We start from the raw sequence: 17,666 nt of genomic DNA, 5'->3' as shown, positions 1-17,666 counted from the left end.
CTTCAGATCTGTGGACAAACACTCTGCTAATGAGCTACTGTCGCCTCATGTATACCCAATACACTTCAAGTGTGAGAGAAACAAGATTTACTAATTAATAAGAGAAAAGTTAGCTAAATTAAATGTAAACATTATCATCAATGCACTGTCATATCCATGGGTTTCAGAATGATGGAAAGTCAGGACCGTTTCCATAGTAATTCAACAAAATATTATATCTTTTGTATGGTCAATTGTCTTCAAAATGGCAGCATATAAGAGGAAGCTTATAACTCATACGCTGGGGTGGTTGAGTTAAATCAGCCTCGAGGATAGATTGAAATGGCAAAAAAACAGCTTGTGCGCTTAACATGAAAAACAAAAGAGCAAAGATGAAACAGGCAATGAATGAAACATGTACAAACAGTGCCAACGCGCAAACCTATACACGGACTTTATATGTGACTGAACGCTTTTGATAACGCCATTATCAAAACCAATGGCAAAAAGAAATACACTTCTTCATTCATTTGATTTGTTTTCGATGGCACACTACAGGCCTCCAGTAACGTCCCACAGACAATATTTATCTCACTCCACTGGTGCGTTACATCTTTCATCAAATCAAAGTTAGCCACACATAACTTGCCATAACATTGCGCGATATCAATGCGAGGCTATTCTTTTTCTGTGTTAGATGTAGGCTGTTTTTCCTGGGGCATAGATGTGTCATGATGCATTTTCCACCCAGAGTACTGAGCGACCGGGTCAAACACCAAGAATGCGCTGTATAGCTAAACCCTTTCATTAGCGCTTACAGAGCCCAACACGCTTCCAGGTATGCTACCCACTCAACATACGTTTCTGTAAATATTTCACATTTCCAAGGTTGGATGTATCAGGAATTTGCATTGGGAGCTTATGTGAAAGGCGTTGTAGTAACATTCGCGGTTTGCGTATTATGAAGTTCTCATAGGAGGAGTACTGAAAAGCTGCTCATTGCTTCCCTTGGGCCCGTCTTGTTTATATCTCTTTTTTTAAGGGCATTAGCTTTCTTTGCTTGGATCTGCCGCTCTTTCTGCAGTTACCAGAGGTTTTGTTTTGGCTTTTGGCAGCGCTTTAAATCCAAGGTTATAAAATACAATCAGTGCTTAAGGCAAATAGAAAAAAACTATGAAATGTATACACAAGGAAAATAGCGCAATAAGGGTAATAAGCATTTTGCAGTGAGATGGTGACAGATTGTTTCTCCTTCAGAATAAAATTAGACCAAATAAAATTCTGTATGGGATTTATAGGGTTGGTTCAGAATGTAACAGGCTCAATAAGCTAATCCTCCATCTATTGTAATTCACTATAGTCACATTTTTATACAGCGCTTTACATCAAGAAACCGCTCACCCATTCACACACACGTAAGGCAAGGAGGGTTATGTGTCTTGCCCAAGGACACAACAACAGTGGGAGCTGGAATCGCACCCCCAACCTGTGGGTCAACGAAGCTACTGTCATCCTATTAAGTTTTTTACTCATCTTGGTACTGAACTGTGTGTCTGCCCCTACTTTGTATGAGGTACCATCCAGAGGTACCTCATACAAAAACAAGGGCTAGAAGAATTATAGGGATTTAGTTCTTACTGTTGTTTGAAAACTTTTTTTTTTTTTTTAATGCTACGTAATTAATGGCCCTGTATCACATTTACTTCCATGTATTTGAGCAATATTTGTTTTGCCTCAGTACAAATAGTGCAAAAGAAGCTCTTGAGGTCAAAATATGTCGGCTGCATTTAATTATGAAGCATTTTATTGTCTGATAGGAAGTACACGTTGGCATGATAGTTGTTGTTAGCATTACTGTGAAAACTGTGAAACGTGAATAATCAGGATGCTCAGAATGCATACGGTAAGTGAAGAATAACTTAAAAGTGTACTATGTAATTATGAAGGGTCTGGAGACTCCATGGAGACGCTATTGCTTTGTCTGGAACGTTCCACAGTGAGACATTTCACTTATCTATATGATATCCATGGCAACAAGCAGGTAACGTCACAGATCTGTAAGAATGCATGGTTTTCAAGGTTTTTTTTATTATTATTATTTTTTTTATCTCAAATAAAACAACTGTAATTGAATAAAAGTAAGATAGATAAGTATAATGACAAATACCTGGGAACATTACAGGCAAAGCGATGGCCTGCTATTAAAGTTACAGAGTGCAGCTTTTGTGATTCACTAATTGCGGTCATTCAAGTTGCAATTTTGATTTAACTGTGATTCATTCTGCAGCCCTGGTGAAACAATAAAAATCATGCTGTTTAACTGATTACAAGCTTAACAGATCAACAGGAACTCACACTTCCTCTAGTATTATTTTGTCATTATTACCATTTAACCTCCTGAGACCCAAGCTCTTGCATGGGATGCTTTATTAATTTCTCTTTGTTATTTGGGCTGATTGGGACCTGATGAGTCTAAATACAAAGAATTATCATTTTACATTATGTAGTTTCTGAGAAAAAATATGTAAATCAAATGTCCTCATATGTGGACATTTTAATCATTTTGATAAAACATTTGAATAATGATTTACAAAAACTATTTATTAAGACCCTGAACACAGCAACATTTGTCCTGAATGTAAAAACAAAATGAGAAACAACAATTGTGCCTCTTGGAACAATGTGTCTCATGTGAAGAGCTGCTGACAGGAGCAGGAAGAAAATTAAAATAAAATATTCTAAACATTCTAAACTTTAAAAAAAAATGAATATATGTAATATATTTGCATTGTTGCTGTTCTTGTATGCTGTTATTCTTCCTCTAAAAATTTGCATTGTGGCCTAGACAACCAAAAATATGTTGTCTACATATGAGGACAGCAGGTCTCAGGAGGTTAAATCTCAAATAAGGCTGTTGATTTAATAACACACCGTACCACAGGTGTTTTGCCTTGAAGCTTGAGAGACATGGATGGAATAAAAGTGAAAACTGTAAGCGGGCAGCACATCACACAAGTGTTTATGACTCTGATACCATCAATGCAATTCATCCATATCAGCTCGAGTGTGTGTGGTAAACAGGACACAGGAAATGAAATCAGACCAGGGACAATAGGAAACACACCTATCACCTACAGCAGCAGCTATGGCCCTGTCACATATTAAGAGCAAGATGGCAACTGGTCATGAGGCATTGTGGGAAATCCATAAAGATGTTGATGTATTTGATTTATGAATACATGGTATGAATAGTGTAACCATAATTTATATCCTCATTTGCTGTTAGCAGGTGTCAAAACTGGCATGTGGCTCAAATGTTAATGAATGGGCGATGGTGCTGCAATTAGCTAATTGCTCATAAATAACATAAGCAATATCTTGAGCTAGCTTTCTCTTACAAAACTTGCTATTTACTATGTTATATTAATTAAAACACAAAATGTAAATGTACCCAATTAAGCAAAAGGCTAGTTTTCATCTGCAGTCCCTCAGGCTTACCAAATCAGATGCACTGGGATGTGACAGGTTTTGCACCAGATGACATAAACCAGCCAAATGGGGCAAGACACTCATTGTCCAGAGACACAACCAGAACAATACAAGGAGTTTGAATTGTCAATGTGTTTAACTGTCATTGTCAGTATTTCAAACAATACTTGTGTATGATCACTGTATGAAATGTCTTTTAACACAATGGACGACTAAAGATTGCATCTGACTTGAAAATTAAATTGGAGATAACAGCTTTGGTGTGCGAGGACTACATTTGCTTGCTGCACACATTTCTATTACTATTATGAGCTGCCACTTCACATTGTCCTCAGGAAACCTTAGTCCTGCCAAAGCCTGACAATGACGGAGTACTTTGTGTCTACAGCAGAGCCATCCAGCATAAAGAACTGCCTCAGTCTGAATACTCAAGACAAGACCAGTTCAGAGCGTCTCCAAGTCCCTAGTCCCCACACACACTGCGCCTGTCCGACATCCCTCTGCAAGCTGACAGCAAACGGCTAAATCAGTTTAAACCCACTGTAACCAAAGCCAGAAAAGTGAGGAGGAAGAGGAGAAGAAGGGGGAGGGAGGAGGGTGAATGTAATCCTGGTCATTGTGAGCAGCTCAGAGAAGGCCTGATCCCCTCTTTCCACGGTAAACACAGCAGTCTCAGACAATACAGAAACACATGGAGGCGCATAAGCTACTGAGGTCTGATTCTTATCACTGTGGAGCAGGATGGGAGGACACAACAAGTTTCTTTGCATTGTAGAATAAAATAGTATGTTGAAATAAGGGCTAAGAATTGTATTGGTGTAAGAACATTCAGGTGACTTTACAGGAGAGGCTGGGAAACACATTTTTGTTTAGATATTAATGGTATATATCATATTATTACAACCTGTACCTCAGGGGTCTCAAACTCGTTTGTTAGTGTGGCTTTACAATATATCACTTGCGCTGTGTCCTCCCGTCGCAAAAGATTCACCAAATAACGATGTATATCCATACAATCCACAAGAATTGGCATATTTCCTCATGTATGTTGAAAACAGCGATGACGTTTGAGAAATTTTTAAATATTAGGATTATCAAAATTATTTCTATTTGCCAAATGCCAGAATAATGAGATATTTTTTCATTGCTTTCTTCAAAGTCAGAAGTGCTGTACTATTATGCCAGGAATACACGATACTGTTTAAAGGTAATTGTCTTGAAAAATTATTCTTTCATTATTCTGGCATTTAGCAAATAGACATAATTTTGGTAATCCTAATTAACCTAAAACATGAAAAATCTTGTCTGATTTCATGTCAGACAGTGAGAAAAAAAGCGTAAACTTTGGGTTTCAATGCACTTGCCTGGTATCTACTGTAAATAAATAAGACCTTATGAATATCAGTAAGTTAAGTTCATTTACTGTGAGTTTTTTAGTCATATTTTGGCAGTAGAATAGGATAGACCTAATAAACATATGTGATAACTAAAATTTGTCCAAATTGATTCTCTCCCATTATTTTTGATCCACCTGTGTTTTATTAGACTTGGTAACTACAGGCGTCTAGATTAGTAAAGTCTGTGTAATCCCTCAGTCATCCAGCAAGGTTCCTCGTTCCCTTTTGTTATAAATTACTAAATATTTCCAACTACAATTATCAGTAAATGGACCTTGTAAAGCTCCTTAGGAATGAGTTTTGGAGTAACATAAACACACACTAGTGAGTTCATGAATCATAGTATTAAAGGGGACTCAAAATCCCCAATATAAGCTACACATAAACAACTTAGTCATAAATGAAGATTAATATCCCTTTCAGCGCAGTCCTCCACGCTACCTACTCCCAAAAAGAGTTTCCATGGACAATGCCATTTCCAAAACACCAGAAGTCTTGTTTACAATACTGCTTAAAAGGTACGCACACAATTTTTTCCCATGTATCTATGCAAAATTTGTCTTGCCCTTGTAGATATATTGGATAAGCAACTCCTGAGGTCAAAATAAGTTCGCTGTGGACTGTCTGTATCTAATTATAAAGCTTTTAATGTCAGAGAATCAGGAAGTGTGGTGACAAGCTTATAAACTCATAGCTGTGAATAATTATGATGCTCTGAATGCATAATGTAATTGAGGAATAACTTTTGGATCAATTAAACTAAATCACATACAGCGCCTTTAAACACTGGTGCCAAGATTCTGAATAATCGTTACAATCTTTTCTTATATGTGCTGGAAGCTGGTTGGACCGTGTTGGGGTGACATTGACACTGGCTTTTGTTTAGATTTCCCATAAATAGTGTCTTTGTACCCACAATCCATTGCTCTGGCCGCCTTTAGCGCTGCTTTGTAGTCGGAGCACAGATCGATCGGAGTAGGCATTTTAATTTACTAATGGGCACTATAGGCAGGGAAGGGACGTGTGCTAGGATGAGGGCTGTGATTGGCTGAAACCAGACTGTAGGATAGTTATACAGAGGAAGAGGAATTGTCAAGAAATTGTGTGCCAGACCTTATTGTTTGACAAACTTGGCTGCAGAATAAAACAATAAAATGTATAACTGTAACTAAGTTTATTAGCTTTTTTGGAGCCACGTTCCTTGCATTTTTGGTGATTTGTTGACTTCCTGTTTCTATTGTACGGGTGCCTGCAGGGACACTTTTGAGGGGTCAGATCATTCACCTTGCCCTTAGAACACAACTGTTTCAAATGGCTTCTTTTGAAAACATTTTAGTTCATCATATCTTTAAGTTTGTCTCTCTGGGGCTATCATAATGAATAAAAAAATAATTGGTTACCTTTAGGGCTGCAAGATTAATCACAATCGAATCGAAATTGTAATAGAGCTCACTTCTAAGTCCACTCTGGTTCCAGAAGTAAACTGTCCATTCATTTTTCCCGTAGTCTTTTAAAAAAATTCAAATGTTAAGAGGTCAAAAGCATTGTAGCGGCTAAACAGCTATGTGGTAACTGTGATCCATAGTGCGACTGGTTTAAGTCCAAAAAGAAAATTTAAAACACAAGGTTCTGTGAAATGTTTTAATAATTTAGGAGTTTATGAAGTTTCAGAGACAGATGTTAAATAAAATTACAGCTTGTGTGGTCATTAGTTACTACAACCCAAAGTTTATGGGAAACATTTAGGAGCAATTTATGGTCACTGTTGAGCTCATACACTGTATAAAGAAGTGGACTAAGGGAGTGTGATGTCACCCATAGCGTTTGGCTTCAGTCAAATGAAGCTCATCAAGGCTAGAGCAGTTATACAGGAAAATTTGGAGCCAAGTTCCACATTTGTAATATGGAAGTTCCAATTTTATAATTGTAATTTGTAATATCATATCAACCAAGAAGCCAATCTGGAGGAGGCTGTTGAAGGTAACGCCCCTTCATGTCTGCATCACTAGTTTAGCAGAGAGCAGGCACTTAGCAACACTGTCAATCAAACCTGTTGCTAACACTAGCAGAAGTGACCTCAAGAAAAGAAGGCGCCTGATTTTTTTCTCTTATTAATGTTCATATCTTGAGTTACAGACACAATACCAAAATACAAATACCAGGATCATGTAGAGTGGGTTAATACGAACATTTTAAGACCAAAATGTTAAGGCTAACAGCAGCAGTTACAGAGAGAAGGGAAACACTTTTCCAATGTAAACTGAATTGGAGCCAGAGTCGATGGAGCCGGAAGCACGCCCATGATCACTTCCTATTTCGAATGTGGCGGCAAGCAGGTTAGCTATGTCCATTTATATATACAGTCTATGGTTGAGCTTCATTCGAACCAATGTAATTAACAAATCACAAAGGCTTCCTTGTTTTAACGCACCATAATTTCCTCCACAAACAACAAAATCTCCAGTATTATTCTGCATAAAAAACATTAGTTAGTTAGTTAGTTAGTTTAGATCAGTATAAACATGTTCTGAAATGTGATTCATGCATTATTTATGTTCATGTTTCCATATTTTTGTCAATTCGTATGCCCATGATTAAAATAAACTTTGAACAGCATCATTATTAAAACATAAATCTAATCCCAATGCAAATCAGAAAAAATCAAGATAATCAAGATATTTTCCCCAAAATCGTTCATCCCTAGTTACCATACAATCTCTCTTTCTTTAACCAAGAACTACACATACAGTTTGACTAAATAGCTTCCATTATTTATGTAAAAACAAATTTACTTGCTTACATAACATCATACAGTTTGAATTTGCAGATTTCCTTGGAGCCCAGGTCAGTTCTTTGATATAATACGCTCGGTAATAAGCCAATCATGGTGATAGCAGCTGCTGGGGAATTGCCTACTAATTTATGCAGAGAGACACAAGCTCGCTGATGATTGACGGCTTCATCTGTAAACATGAAAGCCAACAGACAGGATAGTGCCTCATAGTCTTTTATAAGCTCTTATCAATGCAAGACGCGAGCTTCCTCCATATTTCTGTCACACCCAATCACGGCATCAATCAGCTCCCAGCCATCATTTACACACAGCCATTATATCACATGAGAGATTAAACCAATACTCAATCAGATGTCATCTCTGAGAAAGCATGGGGTAAAAAATGAAGAAATTGGAATGGAGATATAATTTTACTTTTGATGAAATATGGGGAGATACTTTTGCAGATGTACACTGGATTTAAATATTCATGTGATACCAAAAAACATATTTTAGCAATCGGGGAATTATTTCAGACTGGTTTGTGAAATTTCGCTTCAGGATGAAAAACAGTGTATAAATAAATAAAAATAGAAATTGTGTTTACCTGCAAAATTGCCCAATTTTGAACTCCTGCTTATCAAATCACTTTCTCCCCAACTGAGTCTGCTGCTTTATGAATCGTAAATCTGAGTAAACAAACAAACAAATAAGCAAATAAATGATGCATATGAAATGACCATGCGCGAAGTCAAGTCAATACTTTCAGAAAAATGGGCTCAGTAACTTGGAGTCTGTTTAATACTATGTTGTATGTTATCAACTCCCTGTCCCTTCCCCTTGAGTGATCTGTAGGACATCCAAACCAACACTGTAAATAGGAATTTGGTTTAAGTGTTTTGCCTTGTAAAATAAAGGTGAAAAAAAAAACCCAAAAACCCTTATAAAATATTCAAATTTCAAGAAAACCAACAAGGTAAAGAATTGATGTTAAGATGTTAATTTCCCTCTAAATTGACAGTTTAAAGGGTCTGTACCTGCTTTAAAACTATTCTAGTCAAGATAAATGCTCATATAGTAAAAACAGCTAACAAAGAGATAGTATGAATAATATATAAGCTATGGATATGAGTATTTTGTTGTGTATCAACTAGTGATGTGACGTTCGTGAAGGAGTCAGCTCTTTTTAACGGTTCTTTAATGTGAACGGTTGGATCCGGATCTCAGTTTTTAAAAGAACCGAACATTTTTCTTTATAATTTGTATGCATTTTTATACTTATTAACGGTGAACCAACACAACAATCACAAAAGAAGCAGAACAGTTGACATGAGTGCGAGCTTTGTGCAGAAAAAAAACATATTTGGCATCATAACAGTTTGTTTAAAAATGATTATTGTATTGCAACATGTTATATTAGATTATGCATTATCATTTGACAGGAAAAACACACTCCCACTCTCAGTTTGAACCATTTTAAACACATTTAAGGCTTGGTCGTTTCTCTCTATGATTAGTTTGTAGATAAAATGAGTTCTCACATTAGCTTCTGTGATAAAAATAAATAGTAAAAGAGCAGGTCTTTTGAACAACTCTTTGAAATGAACAGATGCAAAAGATTTGGATCCCATAAAAGAGCTGATAGTCACATCACTACAACTAACACAGAAGCTACTGGCAGGATCACGTCTTTTGCCCAATGCCTGACACGATTCCAGACAGCTGTTTCTGTGTCATGGTGCATTTCCAAATGGGACTTAGTGGGCGGGGCTAATGCTTCAAACTAAAGCATGTTCCTAATTCATGGTTCAAAATCAGGTAAAGTCCTTTAATCCCAGAGGAAATACATACTGTCATTGTACTTTTGGGCAAGACATGAGTCCTAAGGTGACCATTTAATAGTTTTGTGAGCACATACGCAACCGTCCACAACCACAGGAAGCATGCCGACAATAGTGGATCCAGTGCCAGCCAACCTTTGACCTTATAAATGATTACAAAGACACAATGCGTTTTAGTGTGTGATTGGTTTTCTTGGGTTTTTCATTATAAATTCTACACAGCTGGAACAAAAACATGATAAAGATACATAAACACACCAGAGGTCACAACAATGTACCACAAAATGTACAGCATCCAGTAAAAACAGAGAAGTAAAGCACTGAGGATATCGCATACAAAAGAAGAATTCCGAAATTTACCATAAAAATCTCTGGAAAAAATCTGGAAAATTAAAACATCAGTAGTTCCATAATTATTAAGATCCCCTTTCTAGAAAAAAATGCCAAACCACAATATCTTATACAAAACATAAAAGTTCTATTGTCGCCTGCTACTTTTCACAGGTTTGCTAACAGTCATTACGGCAGCAATACACGATTTAGGAAGAGAGAAGTTTAATAATAAAAATACGCTCCAGTGTACAACATAATTTGAAGGCCACATTCACTTGAACATACCCACTGGCCTGTTGACAGTGTAGAAAAAACATACGTACCATCATGTTGTAACTCTCTCATTTGGTAAAAAATTTAAATTACAAAATGCATACTTTGCTGCCTGGCTCTAAAACTAAACAAAAACAATGATTTGTAAAATTATCAATACTTGGTTCTCTTGTAATGTGCTTGTAACAGTGATGGTTTAACCAGTATCCCGTATACAGTCTGAGATAGTTTGATTGACTTTAAGCCACATTGTAACTGGAGTGGTACAAATTGGGTTGGTATGGAATAGTTGATAATGCACAAAATACTAAACTCTATTGTATATTTTACCCTAAATAAGTTCAAATTGGTGGTGCCTTAGAACAGCCTGGTTTTATTTATATTTCTAACAGGGTGGTCGTTGACATAGTAGTGACACACATAGTAGTAGTAGGTTAATTTACCAACCTACTACAGGTTGGTAAATTAACCTAATGGAATAAAAGGAGGCACTACTAGAATTATCCTATTATTATTATCAATCATATAAAAAGTGCACATTATAATGGAGAAAATAAACAAAATATCTGTAATTACCCATTTAACCCTGTATCAACCCAATTTGAACCATAACAAGTAAAAATGTGTCTTGAGTCATACACAGTGTTCAATAAACAGGAGTCAGGAGCATTATAATTTGACAAAACAATGTAACACAATATACAAAATGGCAAAATCATGTACAACTTGTAGCTAGTTGAATTTTTGGCTGTGCTTTCAATATGGGACGTTTTGGAAGGAACAACAACGGAGTTAACAATGGGTAAATGGTAAAATAAAAACTACGGGGGAAAGCAGATATCAAGAATTTTCAGATTGGAAGTTGGATTACATTTACGTTGGCCGATAAACAAAAAGGCAACCTGTGATTTTGTCCCTATAACATGCCTTGTGTATGTACATAACACACATTGTACAGTAAGTGCAGATAAGTGACACAAGTTCAGTCATCTCTTGTAAAAGGAGTGTGATCAGAAACACAAATCAAAACAAAGCAGTGGTTATGATCCGTGTGGTCGCAATATTTTGTCAAACCTGGAGTAGAGGTGAATTTAAAAAAGAAAAAAAAAAAACATTCAAAAAGCTCCACTCAGCAGATCTAGTCCAGGTTTAACACATGCAATGCAAACTATAATGTGAACATTCCACAGTCTTATGAGCAAAAAGCAGTGGGTCCAGTGTTCCACCTTTTGCCATCCCCTGGTTCTCCTCAAGTGAAATAAAAATAGCCTCTTCAAACCTCCACGTTCCCTTCATCCCTCCGCTAGTTGCGTTCACTGTCCCAATGCATCACTGTGGGAGAAAGAGGGGAAAATGGTTTTCATATTGACAAATTGCAAAGAATTAAAAAAAAAATGTGGTAAGTGTGGTAAATTAAGACTGGAGCTTAAACAAATCAAACAAAAATCTAAATATTTCAAAAAGATGGCAGAAATATTGTAATGTCACCTCAAACTTTTTATGTTATGTTCATTTAATTTCCAAAATAGTGTGCCAAAACTAAAGCCACAATACGCATAAAGTAATTTAACCCTGAACTTAAAGATTCAATTTAATACTAATCTGAGTAAAATCTTTTCTATCATGAAACGGTTCAATAAAGTTCTTTTTTACCTTTACACTACACATTTATTATAACAATAACATACATGTATTTTACTAACAATTGACTTCAGTCGAACAGCATCAACAACAAACACAAAATGACATCTACAGCTCTTGTTACATCAATTTCAAAGAAAGAAACATATTTGTAGTCTGCAATGCCACAGTTCGCTGACAGTCGAATCACAAATCACACAAAACGAGTCTCTTTTTACGCTGTCTTTCATGTGCGTGTCAAAAACATAGTGAGTTATAGCATGGCGTTTCAGATGAGCCTGTGCTGCTCCTCTCTTTGAACTAAGAGCTCACTGCAAACCAAGAAAGTGGACTGGTGTCTTTGAAGAGGCCATGATTTATGTTTGACCTGAAAACGTCGACATGACCATTGCTCAAGACATAAAAGAAGACACACACTCCGACTATCCCATTTTTATATGTCTTTAACTTAACTGGCTGGGATTTGGATTAATGTAACATCTGGTTTAATGCTTCTTAATGTTATATCGTATCCACAAATCACAGAAGCAACTAGTGTGGTCACAGAATGTTTCAATGTTTTATGATGATTATTTGTGATTATTTATGTTTGATTTGTGTGATTTTAATGTCTTTCTTATTCTGTAAAGCACTTTGAATTACCTTGTGTACGAATTGTGCTATACAAATAAACTTGCCTTGCCTTGCCTTGCCACTGGGGACAAAATCATAATCACATCTTCTTTTGGCGTGTTTCATTATGTAATACAATTCAAAGTATGGCTGCATTCACACCTGCAGACAAACCACATACAATTTGGATTTATGAGACTAAACCCAGAACTAAACTAAGTAGACCGGGATTAAAATGACTAGAACAGAACCAAGACAAGTCTATATATGGACTAATATGGACTGAAGGACCAGGACCAACACAAAGCAATGGAGAATGCACTCTGTATTTACACTTTTGAATGCAATAAACCATCTGGAAACAATGGTGTACGCTTCTGACATGAGCGAAAACTATCAATAACTGGTTTGGTAAAAATTGGTTGCTATCTCCTACTTTTGCCTCAGTTACTTTCTTAGTTTTTCCACCCACTATTTCATGTTTGGACATCCTAGAGAGAGCTGTGATTACAATTAAAATTTAAGAATTAAAAATGTGAAAAAAATATTTTAATAGTGAACCCGTTCTTGCTTTAATAAGGGAAGAGAACAGATACTCTTTTTTCCAAACCTTTCCCTCTAAACCCATGATTTGTGAGTGTTGAATGAATTTCTCGATAATCAGTACTTTCTAATATAAACAGTCTATCCATGTTTGAAATAATGCTTAATAATAAATAATGCTTTGTAAAGCACTTTGTGTTACTTTTTTTTTTGTATGGAAAAGTGCTATATAAATAAAGTTTGATTTGATTTGATTTGATTTGATAAAACAAAAAAAAAAGTACATAGAAATGCCTATAAGTGTGTTATGTGTGTGATCTTATGGCTGAGTCTCAGATGACATCACAATATTGAAATTGTGATACAGATGGGAGCAACAAACATTGTAATATCACCAGGAGGGTCTAGTCACAAATAGAACATTGTTTTTTTTATAGATATTTCAGAAAACATGACATCATCACTTTCTACACCCTGAAAAGCCCCACCTGCTCAGTGGACGGTCTCTTTTTGAGTAGACCTGACTCTTCATGGGCTTTCTCTGTCTTCATCTCCACCACAATGTCATTGTTGACCTCTCCAGTGGCCCTACAAACAGCATGGGGAGAATACAGCATGAACAAAGTCTACATCAAATATTTATCAGTGGAGTCTGTCTGGCCTACTCTCTGCTCAGAGAGTACAGAGTCCAGTGGGAGAAATAGTACCACAAATGTATGTTTATGAACGCTACAGTGTCTGCAATGTGTTAAATATTGAACAGTACTTAGTGTCAGTGGTCGGGTTTTCATGACTACACTCAAAAGAATAAATTAAATATGAAAAAATGTGTATACTGTAAAAGAACCACAAGGCCTTTTAGTAGTGGCTGATGAGTAAATAATTAGATGTGAAAGAACATTCTCTGCAACATATACAAAGCCGGATTATAGAGCCTGCTAACACAATATGCACTTTGAACTCATGTTGTTTTTCTTAATGCAAGAATTGAGTCTTCTGAGATTGGTTTGGCTATACATAATTTCTCACATAATTACTTCAGTGCCAAGAAAAATGGATGCATAATATGTATGACTGGCTTTTATTGCAGATTGCACCACAGTGTGAGATATTGATGCAAGAGTTTAAAGGTCCAGTACCTGATTTTTTCCAATTTTTTACAGTAAAACTCAGGTATAGAGCCTTTAGTCATTAGCAGTAACACATACTAAGGTGTTTAGCGTGTAGTTTCAGTTATAAAGTGGCCATAATGATAGTTTAATTGCATCATAAGAAACTTTTATAATCTACATTATAATAGTCTCTATGGCCTAATGACCAACAGCACTAAAATCGTTGCTTGAATTCTTAACTAAGCAACTGAAAAAAATTATTTGGACCTAAAACTTTTTATTTCTTGCAAAATTATATAAAAATTGCTACATAGAAAAGTTGTGGAGATAAAAAATGAGAACCATATGGGGTCAATGATATTCAAATCTGTATCACCGCGAGACAGGACGGAATTCATCATTTTATTTTTCATTTTTAAATCGTCTCTACTCACACTTCCTTCTTGTCCTTCTTGCCGCAGGAGAGCTTGTCCTTCTTGCTGAGGAAGTAGAGGAGGGCCACGAGAAGCAGCAGCAGCAGGACGCAAACCACCACCGCGATCACCACCGAGCTGGAGCCTCCCTGCTGCATGTCGGCTACAGCGGATGGGTGGACACATGGGAGGAGGGGAGGAGGAGGAGGGAGGAGGGGGGGCAAAAGGAGCCGTGGTGGGGGGGTGATCATCGAGAGGAGGTATAGGGAGGGAGGTGAAGTGGATTTGGGATTGAGAGTAATCATCATGTGGGGGGTTGATTGGTGTAAAATTGGAAAAGGAAGTCGTGGGATGATTTGATTGGTTGGGGGGGTAAAATGAGGTGGGAATAAAAAAGCAGGTTGGAAGGAGGAGGAGGGGCAGGAGGGCAGGGGTTGGGATGCAGGGTTAGTCTAATTGAATGCAATGACTTGAAATGTGATGGGACCCAGGAAGAGGGCCTATACCATAGCATAGTAACATACAAAACGGAGCTAAGAACAAGCTAGAGAAAACATACTCACCGCCCACCTGCACTTGTATTACTTAAGGGGACAGGGCATAATTGGGAGCAAACTGTAAAATGCATTATATATATTTTTTTGGAAATGATTTGTGCAAGTCATTTAGGTAAATACTGGAATAAAATGCTTCCAGGCAGTGACAACTTCACATTGCACTTTTTGTTTTTAAACGTGTCAATTTGAAAACGTCAAGTAAAAGTTAACTAGCAATTTATCCAAAATTTCCATGGGCCAACAGCGAAACAGTGTTGATCTTATGACTGGAATGTTGCTGGTTTGAATCCCGCTCTAAACCTGTTATAGAGTCATTGTGTCCTTAAGCAAGACACCTCTTAGTAAAAGGGAATGAATAACACTAACAACATTCAGCCTGTCCTCATAGCTTCAGTAATACAAGCTTTGGCACACACTAGCTCTGTAAACACAAATGCACTGACCTGTGTGTGTGTGTGACGCGGACATCTCTACACACGCACAAACTAGCTTACACAAAAACACGTGTCAAGGGGTTAGCCATACAGACCTGACTTAAGCACAGGGTTTCCAGAGAGCAGCACTTATAAAGAAAAAGAGAGGTTCTCAGTCCCAAAGCATCACAAAAATCATGGTTACACACACATACATGCACAGCTGATGCCACAAGCCGACGCACACGAGACCGTAACACACAATAATCCAGTGAGTAAACGATAAAGAGCGAGAACAAGGAACAGAAATGACACGATAGGAGGCAGTCAGGGCGCTTACATGCAGGTAGCCTGTGCTGATAAGATTGATTCAATAAAATAATTTGACTTTATAAACTTTTCCAGAGTGTACATGCACGGATAAGAGTTGAGAATCTGAGTCTGTATAGGTAGGATAGAGATCATATATATGGCTAATTGACATTTATCAGAGCATTTTTTTTTCTATTTTCCATAAAAACTAAAAATATATATGTAAAAATAGCATAACTTAGCAATTACAATTACACCATAGGCCCCTCTATGTCTTTATAAGCCTATAAATTTGTAGCAGATAACATTATTAACAAAATTAGCAACACTGGTTTTCTTAGATATTCACATTGCAGAGGTCTGTCTCCATAATATAAATCAGTGCAATATCTAATTATAATTTCCTAATTTTATTTAATAGATAAAGGACAAAAAATATCACTTTTTTTTGCATGTAACCGCACTGACTGAGTAAAGAAGCACAGAGAGGAAAAAGAGGGTTATAGAATAGAATAGAATTTTTATTGTCCCCACAGGGCCACAAAAAGTCTTAGTAGCATCCACAAAATATCAGACAGACATCATACAAAGTTGACAAGAGAAAAGAATAACAATATACAATATCCACAGTGTTCGGTAGCAAGAGGGGCAAATGTACAAGAATACAGTACAGCTGGGGAGTGAGTGCATGTATATGTGAGTAAATGTGTGTATGCCTGGGTGAGTGTGTGTGTGTGTGTGTGTGTGTGTGTAGAGGGGGGTCTAATTTACAGGGACTGTGCAATAAAAAGTCCTGAGATAAGGAGGGAGGAGAGGAGGAGGAGGGAGAAGGCGCTACCTCTGTCGGCGTTGTTGTTAGCTGCTGTAAGAGAAGAAGGGAGGAGAGATGGTTTTAGATGGAGAAAGGATTAGAAAATAAGAAAGAAGACGAGTAGGAGGAGGAAAAGCAAGTTAGTGCAGTCACTCACCTCTTTTTAGGGCTACTGAGATCATCTTTTGGTCGGTGCCGTGTTCGTTTTTGACTTCGCAGGAAACGCCGGACTTCATGATATCGGGAGTGGCCTGAAGCGTCAAGGAGCTCACCACTTTGTTGTTTTCCACCATTACAGACTGCAAAGAGACGCATTGTTTAGTTTGGGAATGGGCTGCAGCAAAATGTATGAAAAGTAGAATATATTTGGGTAAGAACATAAAGTGGATCTCTATGAAACGTAAGAAAGATGGCAGCTAAATTCAGCGCTAGTTATGATCAACTTGGGTTTAAATAGGCAATTATTCTTTTTTGGTACCACATTTTGAACTTCACACTAATAAAAAAAGTAAAATGGTATAAGAAAAATCTATATATAAAATTCCATGGTCATACTTTGCCCATAACAGCATGTCAATAAGGTGGAATGGAAAATAGCAAGAGATTAATGTATTTTGTAGTGATGTTTCCATATATTATCACCAAGAACATTCTAACCATTTTCCTGGTGGTTTGTTTTAGTTAAGTAAATATCATAATTCCACTATTAGTTACCAATGACCATGATATTTGTGCTGTAAGTAAAATCTACCATGTGCAATATATTTTTCTAGAGTAAATATGTAATTATATATACAAAAATATATATATAAACAGTCTTGCAATAGTGTTTCATTATAAATGCTTCATGTTCTCAAATTCCTTGCGGTCTCCTCTGGACTATTAGCACTCTGCGCACTTATCTTTTGAAGTGTTCTAAGTAGGGTTCATATTGACTGACAAGAAAATACTTTTGGGATTATGAGTTACTTTGAAGTCGGTAAGAAAGGCAACGAGCACAACATCTTTTTATTAGAAATTTAAGTCAAACTAAACGCTAAGTAAACTTTGCTACCAAACTGTGTACACCTGTAGATTTGTGTTTAAAAACAGTCAACATTTGTGTGTGGGTTGCCTCCAATAGGCACTGCAATTTCAAGTACTATGTGGCATCACACAGGGCTGAAC

The 17,666-nt window shown here is 36.8% G+C and overlaps 1 protein-coding gene across 3 annotated transcripts in view; it reads right to left on the bottom strand.

The window, feature by feature from the left end:
• Nucleotides 1–9,650: 9,650 nt before the first annotated feature.
• The window catches only part of bcam (basal cell adhesion molecule (Lutheran blood group)), a 71,172-nt gene continuing 63,156 nt past the window's right edge, over nt 9,651–17,666 (bottom strand). Inside the window, exons 12-16 of one of the 3 annotated variants that reach the window (XM_033981186.2) lie at nt 16,657–16,798; nt 16,527–16,550; nt 14,428–14,569; nt 13,370–13,469; nt 9,651–11,417 (exon numbers count right to left, since the gene is read on the bottom strand). In XM_033981186.2, coding sequence (XP_033837077.1) covers nt 11,415–11,417; nt 13,370–13,469; nt 14,428–14,569; nt 16,527–16,550; nt 16,657–16,798 — 411 coding nt within the window. In that variant the 3' untranslated portion in view covers nt 9,651–11,414. The remainder of the gene's footprint in view (nt 11,418–13,369; nt 13,470–14,427; nt 14,570–16,526; nt 16,551–16,656; nt 16,799–17,666) is intronic. The other 2 variants (XM_055227558.1, XM_033981188.2) reach the window with 2 other exon arrangements.

This window comes from Periophthalmus magnuspinnatus, chromosome 16 (genome assembly GCF_009829125.3).
Source record: "Periophthalmus magnuspinnatus isolate fPerMag1 chromosome 16, fPerMag1.2.pri, whole genome shotgun sequence".
Lineage (NCBI taxonomy): Eukaryota > Metazoa > Chordata > Actinopteri > Gobiiformes > Gobiidae > Periophthalmus > Periophthalmus magnuspinnatus.
This window is presented reverse-complemented; position numbering and strand designations above follow the sequence as displayed.